At 36.0% G+C, this 16,597-nt stretch overlaps 1 protein-coding gene across 1 annotated transcript in view; it reads left to right on the plus strand.

The window, feature by feature from the left end:
• The window catches only part of smyd3 (SET and MYND domain containing 3), a 203,515-nt gene that overhangs the window by 145,998 nt on the left and 40,920 nt on the right, over positions 1-16,597 (plus strand). The window contains exon 6 of the mRNA XM_067367651.1: positions 6,233-6,300. Within this exon, the coding sequence (XP_067223752.1) occupies positions 6,233-6,300 (68 nt within the window). The remainder of the gene's footprint in view (positions 1-6,232; positions 6,301-16,597) is intronic.

Below are 16,597 nucleotides of genomic sequence, written 5' to 3' on the forward strand. Positions count from 1 at the left end.
TGTTTATCAGCTTACCCCCAATGCATCCAAGATGTAGGTAACATTTTTTCTTCAGTCGATCACAAATTATGATTTTTAACTGCAACCGCTACCCTCTGTCATTCAAATAATTGCAGTAGATGGGAACTTCATCTATAAGAGTGAATAAACCTTGCTTAGACAAATCCAAATGAAACCCTGCGGCTCGTGACGACACATTAATGTCCTAAGACACGAAACGATCGGTTTGTGAGAGAAACCGAAAAGTATTTATATCATTTTTTACCTCTAATACACCACTATGTCCAACTCCGTTCAGCTTCCTGTTAGTGAGGTCAAAAAACGCGTTCTGAAGACGGAAGTGATGTGTCGCCCATATACTTCAATGAGCGCGAGACATCACATCACTTCCGTTGTCAGAGCGCGATCTGACCTCACTCACCGGAAGCTGAACGGAGTTGGACATAGTGGTGTATTAGAGGTAAAAAATTATATAAATACTGTTCGGTTTCTCACACAATCCGACCGTTTCGTGTCTCAGGACATTAATGTGTCGTCACAAGCCGCAGGGTTTCATTTGGATTTGTCTAAGCAAGGTTTATGCACTCTTATAGATGAAGTTCCCATCTACTGCAATTATTTGAATGACAGAGGGCAGCCGTTGCAGTTAAAAATCATCATTTGTGATCGCCTGAAGAAAAAATGTCCCCTACATCTTGGATGCACTGGGGGTAAGCAGATAAACATCAAATTTTCATTTTTGGGTGAACTATCCCTTTAAATATGAGCCGATTTATGCTGTGCGGCCCCTTTAAATGCTGACGGTCCCTGCCCACGGAGCTCACGCTTGCCTTAAACAGCATAAACAAAGTTTGCACAGCTAATATAACCCTCAGAATGGATCTTTACAAAGTGTTCGTCATGCAACATGTCTAATCGCATAAGTAGAGTGTTTATTTTGATGTTTACATTTGATTCTGAATGAGTTTAATAGTATGGTCCGTGGCTAACGGCTAATGCTACACGGTTGGAGAGATTTATAAAGAATGAAGTTGTGTTTATGAATTATACAGACTGCAAGTGTTTAAAAATGAAAATAGCGACGGCTCTTGTCTCCGTGAATACAGTAATAAACGATGGTAACTAATCACATTTAACAGTATATTAGCAACATGCTAACGAAACAATTATAAAGACAGTTTACAAATATCACTAAAAATATCATGATATCATAGATCATGTCAGTTATTATTGCTCCATCTGCCATTTTTCGCTATTGTCCTTGCTTGCTTACCTAGTCTGATGATTCTGCCCTTGTCTAATTCCTTTCATAATGTTGGGAACATGGGCTGGCATATGCAAATATTGGGGGCGTACATATTAATGATCCTGACTGTTACGTAACAGTTGGTGTTATGTTGAGATTCGCCTGTTCTTCGGAGGTCTTTTAAACAAATGAGATTTATATAAGAAGGAGGAAACAATGGAGTTTGAGACTCACTGTATGTCATTTCCATGTACTGAACTCTTGTTATTCAACTATGCCAAGATAAATTCAATTTTTCATTCGAGGGCACCTTTAATAAGCAATAAATTAGGAATTTATTGAGGGAAAAGTCATAATTAATAGTGAATATGTGTTCCCCATACTAAAGTGTTACCATATTTAATATATAAAAATTTAAAAGAGTATTTTTCGGCACTTTTCATAGCAATAAACATAAAATTCTATAACTTTTTTTTTTTTTTTTGATTCACTTTTTTAAAAAGGGACCAAACTGAAGTCATGCTCCAAAGCATGCAAGTTTTATAACCGATTAAGTTGGCAATTTCGGTAACTTTACAATACGGTTCATTTGATAACTTAATCTATTATAACTAACATGAACTAACCATGACCAATACATTTGTTACTGTATTTGTTATTTGTTTTAAGACATGGAAAATACAGAGGTTTGAAATTAATTATGCATTTATTTAGAGAGAAGATGATATGGTACAGAATTTGTGAGGGAACATACTGTTACATACCACCCTCAAAACTCTGCCAACGATCTTCTCCATTAAAAGTTCCCAAAAGTTCAAACACAACTACACCATTTACTCTGAGTGTGATGTGTTGTGTGTGCAGATGGCGCATACTGGCAGGAAATGTAGAGAAGTGATTCACACCATTGGATAACAGGTCTGCAGTACAGTTGGTGTGATGTCAGTGAAGCATTGCTTCTGAGATACTGAGCTCTGTAGAATATCTGTCCACCAGTTCAACACGGATAGCTGCTCTGACTTTACATGTTCAACATAGTGTATCATAAAGGGATGTATTTATGTGAGCATGTTTTTTTTTGTTGTTTATTTTTCCTTTTCCCAGAAGACAAAAAAGTGTAATTTACCCTAAGCATCCAATTTAAGTTCACACCCCCTGCTGTTAATGCAATGTTTCCTTCTTGAGCATCAGTGAATGTTTTTAGCTTTTGTAATAGTTGTGTATGAGTTCCTCAGTCGTCAAAGAAGGATCTCAAAATCATACAGTCATTGCTGGAAAGGGTTCAAATATGCAAAAGATGTTGGAAAACTGGATTAAGAACTCATGAACAGCTATTACAAAACATAAAAACAGTCGTGGATCACCCAGGTAATGAAACATTAAGAATCAAGGGTATGTAAACTTATGAACAGAGATATTTTTAGACATTCAGCTATTATTTTGTCTTGTGGACTATATGTAAACATCTTTTATGTGAAATATCTTATTCAGGACTGTACTAAAAAAAAAAAATAACATGAAATTTTAATGATCCCTCTTATTTTTTAACATTATTCACATATTACACATTACATACAGTGTATGTAAAGTTTCGAGCACAACTCTCTTAAATCTCTCTCTCACCCCATCAAGGCAAATTATATATTATGATCTTTTATGTGGGTGACCCTTCTTTGTTTGTCCCTGTAGTATGTCTCTTTGACTGAATTGCTGAATTGAGAACTTCGCTACTTGCCAAGCAATTGTAAAGGAATACAGTGTCAGTGTGTTTTTATGTAGAACAGAGGTCTTCTTACATTTTCTTTGGCAGATGTTAACTTTTTTTTGCATTCAGATCTAGAGGATTTTACGTTGACTTATTTATCCCACATCATCTAGTTCAAGACCATGTTTGTTTTTGTCTTCCGTCGAAAGCACGAGAGGTCTTTTGTCCATCTTTACATGCTTTTTTTTTTATTTTCAGAATGTAGAAAACAATATGTGAATAATGAAGTGGCATGTAACTAAAATAGGGTGAGCGCGGATCCATTTCTCGATTGTGTAGTGCAGAGACACGGAACGAGATGCAAGACCTCAGACATGCTATATGCACACACACACACACACACACTTCTGCCTGTCGTCAGTGAGATCGCAACCAAGCAGTCGTTCAGTCACACCTTTTGAAACCCATCTCACGCTCCCCACATGAAAGACTCTGCAATGGCGCCACATGAAGAGCCGCCAGTCTTCCCAGCAGCTCCGCACATATATTAGCCATTAATTAGTTGGGCATGTGCCAGAAATATGTTTTCGACGAGGGCAACATCAATGGGTGTTTTTGCCTGTCAACTCTTTCTTTTTTTTTTTTTCTTGTGTGCATGATACTATTTTTCCAGTGTATTTAATTTGATTTGCATTAGCTCTTCATTGGGAATGAGGTGATGTTTGCAATCCATTGGGTCAAACTCTGGGTCAGTATGCTTGTGGTGGGTATGAATATTATAATGCAGCCTCAACAATTTCAATAGACTGTTCTTCTTAATCAGCTGGTGCTCTTCGGTCATTTTTGACTGGAATTTTTTTTTTTTTGTTTTTGCTTTTTTAGAAAAAAATGGTATGATAGAATCGTACGAAACTTGGTAAAGATTTTTGCACTTGCTGAACACACACAAATAAAACAATTCATAGACATGATTAGAAAAGGTTAAATGGTGCTGAATAAAATAGTCACACTTTCTATTGCTTGCAGTCAAAAATGACCGCATTGGATATGAATGGGTAATGGGAAATGAATTTCATCTAGTGGAAACGTTTGGTTCTGCGCCCAAACAAAATCTTACTGAAAGCTCATATTTTGAGATATCAGGCTCAAATTTGGAAAACAAACTTTAGATTTATGGCTTTGATTTTCTTGCTTGTTTTGGAAAATATATATTTAATATATAAAAAAAAATTCATAACAATAAACATTAAATTCTATAACTTTTTTTTAGATTCACTTTTTTAAAAAGGGACCAAACTGAAGTTTGCACTCCAACGTATACAAGATTTATAACAGTTTTGAGTTTTAAATTTTAAAATTTCTTTTATTTATTTTTTTTATAAATTCTTTTATTTTCTTATAAATTTTCTAAAGTTTTAAATTTCTTTTTCAGATCTATGCTCAAAAAGTGAATAAATGGATTAAAACTACTGCATCAATATAATTTATTACCATAAAATCCCCTAAAAATACAGGATTAAATAAAAAACATTATCAAACTAAAACATGGTACATTCATTTAATTGAAATAAATAATAATAATAATAATAAAAAATCTGTCATATTTGACCAATATGCGAAGAGCACAAGATGGTTCACCAAAACATGAAAAAAATTATTAAGTATTATATTATTATTTTTTTAATCAGCCTTAATTTTTGTAAATTCAATTTTAGTTTTACTTTAAGTTTTTGTTTAATGTTGGTATTTGATTTTATCATTTGTATTGATATTTGTTGTTTTATGAAAAATTCTACATGGCTTTAATTTATTTTTATTTCAGTTTTAGTAATTTTAGAACTTTAAATTAAACATTTTATTTTAGTTAGTGTCTAAGGCAACATTTTTTTTTAATTTAACATTTAAACATAAACATTTAAGTTTTTAATGTAATAATTTTATTATTTGTTTCATTACATTTTATTACATTTTTTTGTGTTTTTTTTAACAAAAAACCTTTTGAATAGTTTTAGTTTTAGCTTTAGTTAACAATAACAATGCTCAATGTCTCAATTCTCAATTGTGTTTGCACACATTAAACTTGCTGATTCAAGATGTGTCATGTCAGGTGCTGATGTCATCAAACTTGCAAGCTTGTGACCGATTTTCATTGACATCAAATAACATTGCAGCTCATTTTAAGCAGAAATGTGAACGATATTTGAGAATTATGACAGACTTTCAGGAAATTATTTAAATTTCAACAGTGTTTTATGTATAATGCAAAGGTATTCATAATGTACATTATAATGCATTATATCTTTTTATGAATAATTGTAAGCAAAGTTAAAATGCATTATAAAATATGCAGATTCCCTGTTATTGTTTGAACTCAAAATCCTGCCTAATTATACGAGGCTTAAGACCAATTCGATGACTAGTTGACTTTGAAAGTATGTAGTTTTACACATCCCTAGTTCAAATTCACTTTCATTATATGAAACAAGCAGCCTAGACAACGCTGAGAACATCTCCTGTGTAGAAGAAAGAAAGTCACAGAAGAATAGGGTGAGCTTTAATCTATCCCTTTAAAAGTGTATATACGTATTAAACTATAATTTATTTAAACATTCAGTGGCTTTTCTGACCCTGTAGCACAATCGTTTTGGTTCATTTTTGGATGCGTTTTCTCTGTTAATAATTGATTCTGTTGTGATATGTACCTGCAATCACACACTGCTGTGTTTGCCATGTCAACAACACTCACACTGTCTATTTATGACTGTGTTCTGTTTGCTTTTCTCCTTCCGCACATCACTCATCTATCCCGCAGAGCTCCTATCTAAAAACCCATCTGAATTGCCTGCTGCCGTCCTGCACTCTCTCATTTTGGGTTGCCGTGCCTCGTTACGGACGAGAGATGGACTCTGTCCAGCTTCAATTCTGCATCATACCATCCCTGTGGCAATCAGACCATCAGTCAGCAGCCAAACAAACAAACATGTACTCTCACTCAATGAACCCCTTGTGCTCTTCCATGTGGGGATTGATAGTGAACATCTGGGATCTGGTCGAAATCAGAATAACTTATTCAAGTCTGGTATCACCAAATCATGAGTTAATTTAGATTTGCATAAACGTTTTTTTGGCGGGCCACATAATTTTGTTCTTACTGGGAGGAAAAAAAAGACACAAATACTCAAATTAACAATGGAGAACTAATTATGAGAGAAGATTGTTATCATTATGTCCTCACTGAGATGCTGTGATGTCTTAACACCTTTTTTCATGTTTTTACACAGGTGACCTGCAACTGTTTCAGCATCAGTGATGGAGAGCTGCAGGACGTGGGGGTGGGGCTTTACCCCAGGTGAGTGACATCCCAGCATGCTTTGCACTGAACATAGAACAATTGTGCGCATTATTAAAGTTGATTGCTACAAAAAGCATCACTGTTTATATTCATATTTAGGGTTTGTGATAAAAAAAAAAAATAATCTGTCATAAAAATGAATAATTATTGCATAAAATTAAAAATACTAAATATTATGACATACAATTAAACATTTAATTGCACTTAAGTTAGTATTGCATGAAATTATTGAATTAAATTATATAAATATTAATATATTTAAAAATATGACATTACCCCAGGTGAGTGACATGAGGGACATCCCAGCATGCTTTGCACTGAACATAGAACAATTGTGGGCATTATTAGTGCTACTTGCTAATTAAAGCTTACTTTGGTTTAGTGATAAAAAATCCATCAACAATATTAATTATTCTATAATATAAAAAAACAACCTTTTTTACATCAAAATTAAAAATTATTTGCACTTAAAAATAAATGAAAAGTATTGAATAAAATTATTCATAATTAAAATATACAAAATATTATTATATTTAAAATACAATGACATTAATAAGTGACATAAGAGACATCCATCCCAGCATGCTTTGCACTGAACAAATGTGGAAAAAATGGAAATTATTAGTGGTAATTGCTAAGAAAAGTGTCACTATTAATGTTGTTCAAACTTAGGGTTAGTGATGAAATACAATTATTAATTATTAAGTGTTCTTTGAAATGATTATTACAAAAAAATAAAGAAAACAAAAAATATCTTTAAAAAAAATTACATAAAATGACAAATTAAATCACATTTAAAAAATAATTTAAAATTAGTTGTGACAATTTCCACCACAAGAAAACTTTTTTTCCTCATTAATAACGGTTTTTTTTTTTTTTTTTTTTTTTTTTTTTTTTTGGTCGTTGTTTTTCAAATGCCAGCTTATTTGTTCATTAAGGAGACATCAGTTTCAGTAAAAATCATGCTTGAGATGAAATATGGAACATGAACTTCAGAAAATACACCTATTTAGTTTTACTTGAAGCACATAACATTCATTGTCTTAGATTTACCCACAATGCTCTTGTGTTTCAGTCAGTTTGAGACACTGTTCTTATTTTCATGCTTAAAGTGCCCAGCAGATTTGTGTGACAGAAAACATGTTTGCATTATTAGCTCTGCAGTCATAAAGAGGGATTCTGACATGAGTTAGGATTACATGCTACGATTTGCTCTCTGCTACTGAACATGCCTCAGGGAAGCTCCCATTCACACACACGAAGGGGCTGAACCATAAGCAGCACAAGAAATGGGAATAATTACGCATAAACAGACATTTGGCTTTCAATGTGACTAAATTACAACTTGCCGAGACATTGTGAGCCCTGAAGTAGAGGGGATTTCCTCTGCAAATTGCTTTGTGCATGAAGACTTGGAGTGAATCCTCTTGGCTGAAATGAATCTCACAAGAACCACACTGATGCTGAAAAACACATTTTAAAGCTTTCGAATGGAACAAGACTTGTTTAGTATTGTTATTTTACAAATGTGTGATGTTATAGTGTATGCAATGCATGCAAAATCACCATAGATTTCACATTAGCTAAAGTACAACATAGCCAACCGTATATTTTGCCTTCTGGTTGCTGTAGGAATGTTTGTTAGGGCTGTCTTACAAATAATGACAGGAACTGTCTCTGTGCTATCTTCCTCCTCTCTCTCTCTCTCTCTCTCTCTCTTCTTTCTCTCTCTCGTCTGTTTGTAGAGGGTGATAGTAATTAAAATGTGACAGGCCAGTGTCAGTGCGCCAGTGCCGTCACGCTCCCTTTGAGGCGGTGACAGGGCCGAGACCTAGAGATGAACTGCTCTTAAATTACACTTTTATCAGTTCTGACGTCTTTCATAATTAATCTTCATGCCCGCAATTGTCACCAAGTGCCGTTTTCTTTTTCACCTACAGAAGAGCTCTAGATGGGGTCATGATTGTATGGTGGAATTTCCCATCTCTAAAGACCTATTGAAATACAGCTCAGTTGTGTTTCTTCAAGGTGACATGGAATGACATTCAAAAAGCATTTACTTTCCGTGCTGTAGCATATTTCGGTACTAAGATTTTAAAAATGTGAGTATACCAGCATTTCCCCCTAGCATTACTCCTAGCACTGTTGAACTGATTCTCAAACACCTCTGATTGGCCATTGTGTTCACATGCTCAACAGATATGTCTGTGATTGACTACAATGATCAATGCACAGGAGTGTCTGAAAGCAGGTCCGCTTAGAGATGCCTGCTTTCAGATGTGTGTATCAGTGTAAGCACTCAGAAAAGAGTGAAAGTGACGTGACAAGTACGGTGTCCCATACCAGCCATCCAATTGCACACACATTTTTTCAAGGGGAGGGTCTATAGATAGGTAAATGTATGTTTGTACGCAATTTGTATATATTAATACGCCCGGAGACGACAGATAATCATACGAAGAACATCAGCTTTTGTTAATGCTCTGATAGCTGCAAGACCACGCCGAACTTGTCTGTGTGTATATAAAAGATTGTACTTGTAGAAGACTGGCAAAATATCTAGGTAGTGCTCTGCTACCAATATTTGTTTTCTCTACTTGGTTGAACAATGAACAGTGCATCCATTTATAAACCATAACAGGGTGTTTTATTCCTGTCTATTTTTATACATGAAATGTGACATGCGCTGTCAGTTTCTCTGCTACCTAATGCGAGAGCATATTGTGGTGTGTTTATGTCCTCAGCCGTGGCGACTCCAGTGTAACACTTCTTCTCTGGCTGGATGTGAACCAGTGGTTTTTGTGCTAATCCCTGTGGTTGTGTCCGGAGCTCATGGGAGGATTTGTGCTGTCAGACATCCTCCATGGCCAGGACTCCATGCTGACACTTGCGGCCCCATCTGGGCACTGTTATCAGGGGAAGAGAGTGTATCCATAGTGCCCAAATTAAGCTCCAGTAAACCTGTGGCCAGCAGTCTGTTGTGCTGTGACCTGACAAAACACAGCAGCAGAAATCCTTAAAGTTTTACATACGCTCTACCGCATACAGCCATTGTCATCCGTGAAACTGAGGAGAGTTTGTGACTATTTGTTTTCCACCTTAACACTCCATTCAGGCCTTGGAAATAGTGAGGGATAATTGGGTGTTTATTCAGCTACAGGCACTTTTGTGTCCCAGGAGTTTATTAAAATAGCAAAACTGTTAAAACTAACTAGATAATTGAACAGAATAGAAATAAAGTTATCATGTAATCTCAATTTATATTTTTAATAGTGGAAATTTTGCTAGCTATAACTCTAATGCTATTTGGTAACACAATGCTTTGATAAAATTAACATAGCTTAGCAATTGCTGAAAGACTACGGCAAAATAGAAAATGTATCATATACCTGTTCTCAAACTAAGCTTAAGCTCCGCTCCTCACCATGATGGCATTTATTCTCCCTTTCGTGTATCATGGCAAAGCATGCTGGGAAATAGAAATCCCAGCTCCATTTCAGGTAAATTTACGTTTGTCTAAATTAAAAGAAATAAGTTCATAAAACTCAAAACAATGAAGCAATTCAGATTACTTAATTCAGATTACTCAAAAGAAAAATACAATATTAAATACTCATAAAAGTACATTTTATTGAACTAATTTGTTTGAGTTTGCCCTACTTTACAGTGTTCCAAAAATGTTGAAAATGTCATTTCCACCACTGTAATTTCCATAATGAAATGTTGTTAAACACAATATTTGAATTGTGATTGTAATGACACTGGTGGAAATTATGGAAGAGGATTAGGGCCAAGCAATAATAAAAAAATAAAACCATCTCAAGATTAAAGTTGTTAAATTTCGAGAAAAAAGTCTAGATAAAATGTTGAGAATAAACTCGTTAAATTACGAGAAAAAAACTCGTTAAATTTTGAGAAAAAAGTCGAGATAAAATGTTGAGAATAAAGTCATTAAATTACTAGAAAAAAGTTGTTAAATTACGAGAACAAATTCATTAAATTATGAGAACAATTTTGTTAAATTTCAAGAAAAAAGTCGAGATAAAATGTTGAGAATAAAGTCATTAAATTATGAGACAAAAGTCGTTAAATAACAAGCACAAATTCGTTAAATTACGAATTTGTTCTCATAATTTAAAATTTTTTTCTCTTAATTTAATGACTTTATTCTCATAATTTAATGAGTTTATTCTCAACATTTTATATTGACTTTTTTCTCAAAATTTAACGACATTTTTCTCATAATTTAACAAATTTGTTTTCGTAATTTAACAACTTTTACAACTTTTTTCTCGTAATTTTATTACTTTATTCTCAACATTTTATCTCGACTTTTTTCTCGAAATTTAACAACTTTAATCTCGAGGTGGTTTTATTTTTTTATTATTGCTTGGCCCTAATCCTTTTCCATAGGAAATATACATTTCAGACATTTCAGAAAAATGTAAATAAATGACAAGGCATATATAAACACTGTTAGTAATTATACTAGTCTGAGTGTGTTTTCAGAGAGTTTATAAAAGTCCACATACAGGGCCAGAAGTAGTTAGCTCTAAGTGGGTGATTTTGACATCATATCCTTGTATCAGTCTCCGCTGTTATGAAAATGCAGTAAATTGAGCTGTATTCAGGTGTGAGGGTGTGCCAGGAACAGCTTTCCTTTCTGTTCCGCCATGGTTAATGGCTACCTTCTGCACTGTTATTTGGAAACATTAATAAATGACCGCAGCGGATTGCTATTCGCCTTGTCTGTTGATGTTTCAGGCTGCTTAGCAATACCCAGGTATTATGTTTTGTTCACAGCGGAGGGAAAGAAGATGAGAGGAAATCATCCCATTGTCCTCCATATTCTCTCATTACCCAGCTCTGTTCACCATTATTTCATTTTTTCACTCGTCTTCTGTTTACAGAGCACGGTGCTTAGGGGTACGAGCACAGACTCGCTTTAATGAGATAAATTTTCTTTCGTCATTGCGTAGAAACCACATGTAAAGATTGAGTTTAGGCCCGTGTGTATGTAAGTGAGGAGTGTCGGGCTCTTAGGGGCTGTTTATTGGTGAATAATCAAAAGCAAAGATTAAGGGAGGATCATTAAAGAGGGTTTCACTCAGGTTAAATAGTTTGCTTTGAGCTAAATGTCTTGTGTGTGTGCAGACAACGGCTTAGCTAACAGCTATTTTCTGACAGCACTGATAAGCTCAAATTTGGTCCATGTTTTTTTGATATAGCTTAAAGGAGACATATCTTGGAAAACAGGATTTTCTTTGCTCTTTCAATCTGCTTTGTAAGAGAATGCAGCACAAAGCCCAACCCAGACCATTTATGGGAATTAAACTGCAACATTTGGTCAGTAGGAAATCAGAAATCTCAAATATATGCCAGGCACATGGTCCAAAAGGGTTGTACCTAGTCTATTAAAGGGATAGTTCACCCAAAAATGAAAATGTGATGTTTATCTGCTTACCCCCAGGGCATCCAAGATGTAGGTGACTTTGTTTCTTCAGTAGAACACAAACGCTGATTTTTAACTGCAACCGCTGCCGTCTGTCAGTCAAATAATAAGAGTGATTGGGAACTTGAACAATAAGAGTCGAAAAAACTTCCATAGACAAATCCAAATTAAACCCTGCGGCTCATGACGACGCATTGATGTCCTGAGACATGAAACAATCAGTTTGTGCGAGAAAACGAACAGTATTTATATCATTTTTTACCTCTAAAACACCACTGTGTCCAACTTCGTTCAGCATCAGGTTAGTGAGGTCTGATCGCGCTCTGACAACGGAAGTGATGTCTCGCACTCATTGAAGTCTATGGGCGAGACATCACTTCCGTCACCAGAACGCGTTTTTTGACCTCACTAACAGGAAGCTGAACGAAGTTGGACATAGTGGTGTATTAGAGGTAAAAATTATATAAATAATGTTCGGTTTCTCGCACAAACCGATCGTTTCGTGTCTCAGGATATCAATCGTCATGAGCCGCAGGGTTTAATTTGGATTTGTCTATGGAAGTTTTTTCGACTCTTATTGTTCAAGTTCCTAATCACTCTTATTATTTGACTGACAGACGGCAGCGGTTGGAGATAAAAATCATCATTTGTGTTCTACTGAGGAAACGAAGTCACCTACATCTTGGATGCGCTGGGGGTAAGCAGATAAACATCAAATTTTCATTTTTGGGTGAACTATCCCTTTAATGAGTCATGGGTTTGTTTTGGGCGTAATGTGCAATAAACTAATCAGAGTCTCATCTCCCATTCCCTTTAAAAGCCAGTTGCGCTTGCACCATGGCGGATTCACTATTTACATGGCAGAGTTTGCAAGCAAAAAGACTAAACGCTTCTCCAGAGAGGAATCCTTATATTTTTAATATTTAAAAATGTGCTGCTGCGTGTCCCTGTGTGTGTAACAAGCAGAGTGTACGTGCGTTGTGCACCTTCCTATAGGCGCATATTACTAATGCGCCCTATAAATAACAACAACAACAACAAAATACTGGACCATTGACTTTAGACCAGGTTTTTGTTGGTCAATGGTGCAATTGTTTTCAGTTGCCTCAAAATAGCAATACACCAACAATGCGCCTGAACACACCTCGTTTTCAGACCAGCACGCCCATGATGTGCACGAGTGCATTTGCTATTTAAAAAACATGGCGCTGGACTTAAAAATGATAACTGTGTTGGGCTGAAACTAGCAAAAAACACTTGATGACCCAGGACACTTTTCTGGGTACTCAAAGCGCTTTACATATGGAAGGGGAATCTCTTCAACCACCACCAATGTGTAGCATCCACCTGGATGATGTGACAGTAGCCATATTGTGCCAGAACGCCCACCACACACCAGCTTATTGATGGAGAGGATACAGAGTGATGAAGCCAGTCAGTATAGGGGGATGATTAGAAGGCCATGATGGACAGAGGCTAGTGGGCAAATTGGGCACTGAAGTCGGGGTTACACCCCTACTCTTTTTTTGGGCTACAGGGTGATATGGCTGCTGGTGTGTGGTGTGTGCGCCGGGTGTGTGATAGAGCCCAAAGAGAGAGTGAAAAAAATGTCAAATTGATGTCCGTGTTTGGTGCAAAAAAATTTGACTAACATTATAATTGAACTTATAATTTTTTTATTTAATAAATAAATAAATAACATTTATATTGTCCATTATTTAGTTAAAAAAAAAGAATCCCATATATATATATATATATATATATATATATATATATATATATATATATATATATATATATATATATATATATATATATATATATATATATATATATATATATATACATATATATATATATATAAATAATATATGAATTCATTTTTAACACTCTTTCTTGAATTTAAATATTTAAATGATCTTCTTTCTTTTGTTTGATTTTTTTTTTTTTTTTTAGAATGTAAAAATCGAATTTTTATTAGAATGCAAATAAGCTCTCATTTGATTCTAGTTTTGATTTGATTTAATTTATTCTTTTAGAAAGTAGATAGCAGTAAATGAACAATATCCTGTAAATGAAAAGCGCTGGCGTGTGAAGCTTAATAATCAGAGCTCAGAGGGTGTGGCCTGTTGCCATGGCCTTTACACAAGGCTATTTCATTGGCTAATAATCCACTTATTTATTTTGGCTAATAATGGAAAATTTTATTATTGTGGTCTTTCATGCAAAGCAATCTAATGAGAAGGAGAGCAAAATGTCTAGTTTTGAAGTTTTAAAATTCAGATATGTATATCTAGAACCAGCCTCCCTGTGTGGGCCATTAAACTGGCACGGCTTTCATATTCAACATCCATGGGAAACATTTCACGTCTATGAATATGAGCCTCTGGGATTACAGTGAACAAACAAAACCAGAAAGGCAGATGCCGAAATTGCTGTTTAGATATGAGCTATGAAGTTTTCAGATCGGATGTGAGACCAAGGCAGAATCAAGTCTTCAGACAATGTTGTCGAAGTCTCAGAGAAATGATAATGACGCAGAAAGGTTGTCCCGTGAGAGCGAGGCCCGTCTGTTTACCGTCGGCTGGGTGGGCCGACTCTAAGCCGGCTTTATACACTGTTCTTAGGCAATGTTGAATCTTCCCCAGACCATGACAAACAGAAGTAATTTGTTGCACTGTTTTTTTGAATGACTTCCGACGCATTAGCAGAAGCCAGGAAGAGCAGGACAGCATGTATTCTTGTCTACATATAAAGGATAATTGTGCTTTCGTGCTTGGTTTGTAATTGCTGTGTTCTGTCATGCTTGTGTGAATGTAAATACATGCATTCAGCTCGCTATCTCCTAAAATTGTACCACAAGGGAGTACTAGCTGACACGAAGGCCCTGTTTACACCTCGTATTAAGATGCGTTTTGGTCGATCGGCTCACAAGTGGATGAGGCAGACACATACCTGTTTACACCTGGTGTTTTAATCCGTCTCTTTTGTCCACTTTCAACCACTTCTGTCCTGATTTCTTCGAGGGGAGGGTTTATGAGCGGGTAAATTTATGGGCTTTTTCAGATCTTTTGATCTAATGGATAAAATAAGCTTGCGCAATTTACATATGAATGCACACAGTAATGAAAAAAAACATTCATTTCTGCTCTGATACTGATGCCACAATACCACAGCGAAAGCTGTGAAATGGTGAGAATGATGAGCGAACATTGTGGTTAGTACGTTTTTCATCTTCAAACCAAACTTCGGTCTTCAGCTGACAAAGTTTAAGTCCCGTCTGGCTAGTCTCAGCCTCAGACGTCATGCCCACGGACCATTGGCTGAACGTCTGATGTATATGGCACACTTAACTGGAAACACTTGAGGAGTTTTGAAGTCGTCATCTGGTTGGTTGAAATCTACAGGATGTGTTGCGTTCTTTAACGGTCCGCCTGGGAACAAATGCCGTGACGCCAAACCCCCTCGTAGAAGAAGAATGCCGTCATGTTTACAAGTGTGACAATGAGCGCTTACCAGGATCAAATAAACGCTGGATTTTCAAAAGTATGTGAAGTCCACGGCTCCATTGTTGCAGTAAACTTGCAAAACGTTCTTGAATGAATAATTTGTTAAATGCATGCCAGTGTGTTATTGTAGGAACAGCGACTTTCGTTTTCACGCCGAACTGTGATTGGTTGCGTTACATGTCAGTCAAATGGGTGGTCCTTGGCCAATAAAAGCTGCGATAGAGTCCAGACTTTCTGCCACCAGTCTGAAGGTCTGGCTAGGTGAGACTACTGTCTGGCTATAGCGCTTCCTATAATGTTTATACGTTTGGTCAGTAGGCAGCGAGTAGGCAGTCTTTAATGGCTGTTCGGACACATTGGACCGCATTAGGATCTACAATATGAAAGCAATCCGGTCTAATGTGTTTTCGACTCCCTCCGGAAGTGGTCAAATGTGGACAAGCTCAAAGCGTTTTAGACCCCGTTTACACCTGCTTTTAGCGCTGTCTACTTGTGATATGATTGACCAAAATGCATCTTACCAGGTGGAAATAGGGCCAAAGAGACTTCAAACCTGGTTTACACATACAGGTGCGGGTCATATAATTAGAATATCATCAAAAAGTTTAATTTATTTCACTAATTCCATTCAGAAAGTGAAACTTGTATATTATATTCATTCATTACACACAGACTGAAATATTTCAAATGTTTATTTCTTTTAATTTTGATGATTATAACTGACAAATAAGGACAATCCCAAATTCAGTATCTCAGAAAATTAGAATATTGTGAAAAGGTTCAATATTGAAGACATCTGGTGCCACACTCTAATCAGCTAATTATCTCAAAACACTTGCAAAGGCCTTTAAATGGTCTCTCAGTCTAGTTCTGTAGGCTACATAATCATGGGGAAGACTGCTGACTTGACAGTTGTCCAAAAGACGACCATTGACACCTCGCACAAGGAGGGCAAGACACAAAAGGTCATTGCAAAAGAGGCTGGCTGTTCACAGAGCTCTGTGTCCAAGCACATTAATAGAGAGGCGAAGGGAAGGAAAATATGTGGTAGAAAAAAGGGTACAAGCAATAGGGATAACCGCACACTGGAGAGGATTGTGAAACAAAACCCATTCAAAAATGTGGGGGAGATTCACAAAGAGTGGACTGCAGCTGGAGTCAGTGCTTCAAGAACCACTACGCACAGACGTATGCAAGACATGGGTTTCAGCTGTCGCATTCCTTGTGTCAAGTTACTCTTGAACAATAGACAGCGTCAGAAGAGTCTCGCCTGGGCTAAAGACAAAAAGGACTGGACTGCTGCTGAGTGGTCCAAAGTTATGTTCTCTGATGA

The sequence above is a fragment of the Chanodichthys erythropterus genome, chromosome 18, assembly GCF_024489055.1.
Source record: "Chanodichthys erythropterus isolate Z2021 chromosome 18, ASM2448905v1, whole genome shotgun sequence".
Lineage (NCBI taxonomy): Eukaryota > Metazoa > Chordata > Actinopteri > Cypriniformes > Xenocyprididae > Chanodichthys > Chanodichthys erythropterus.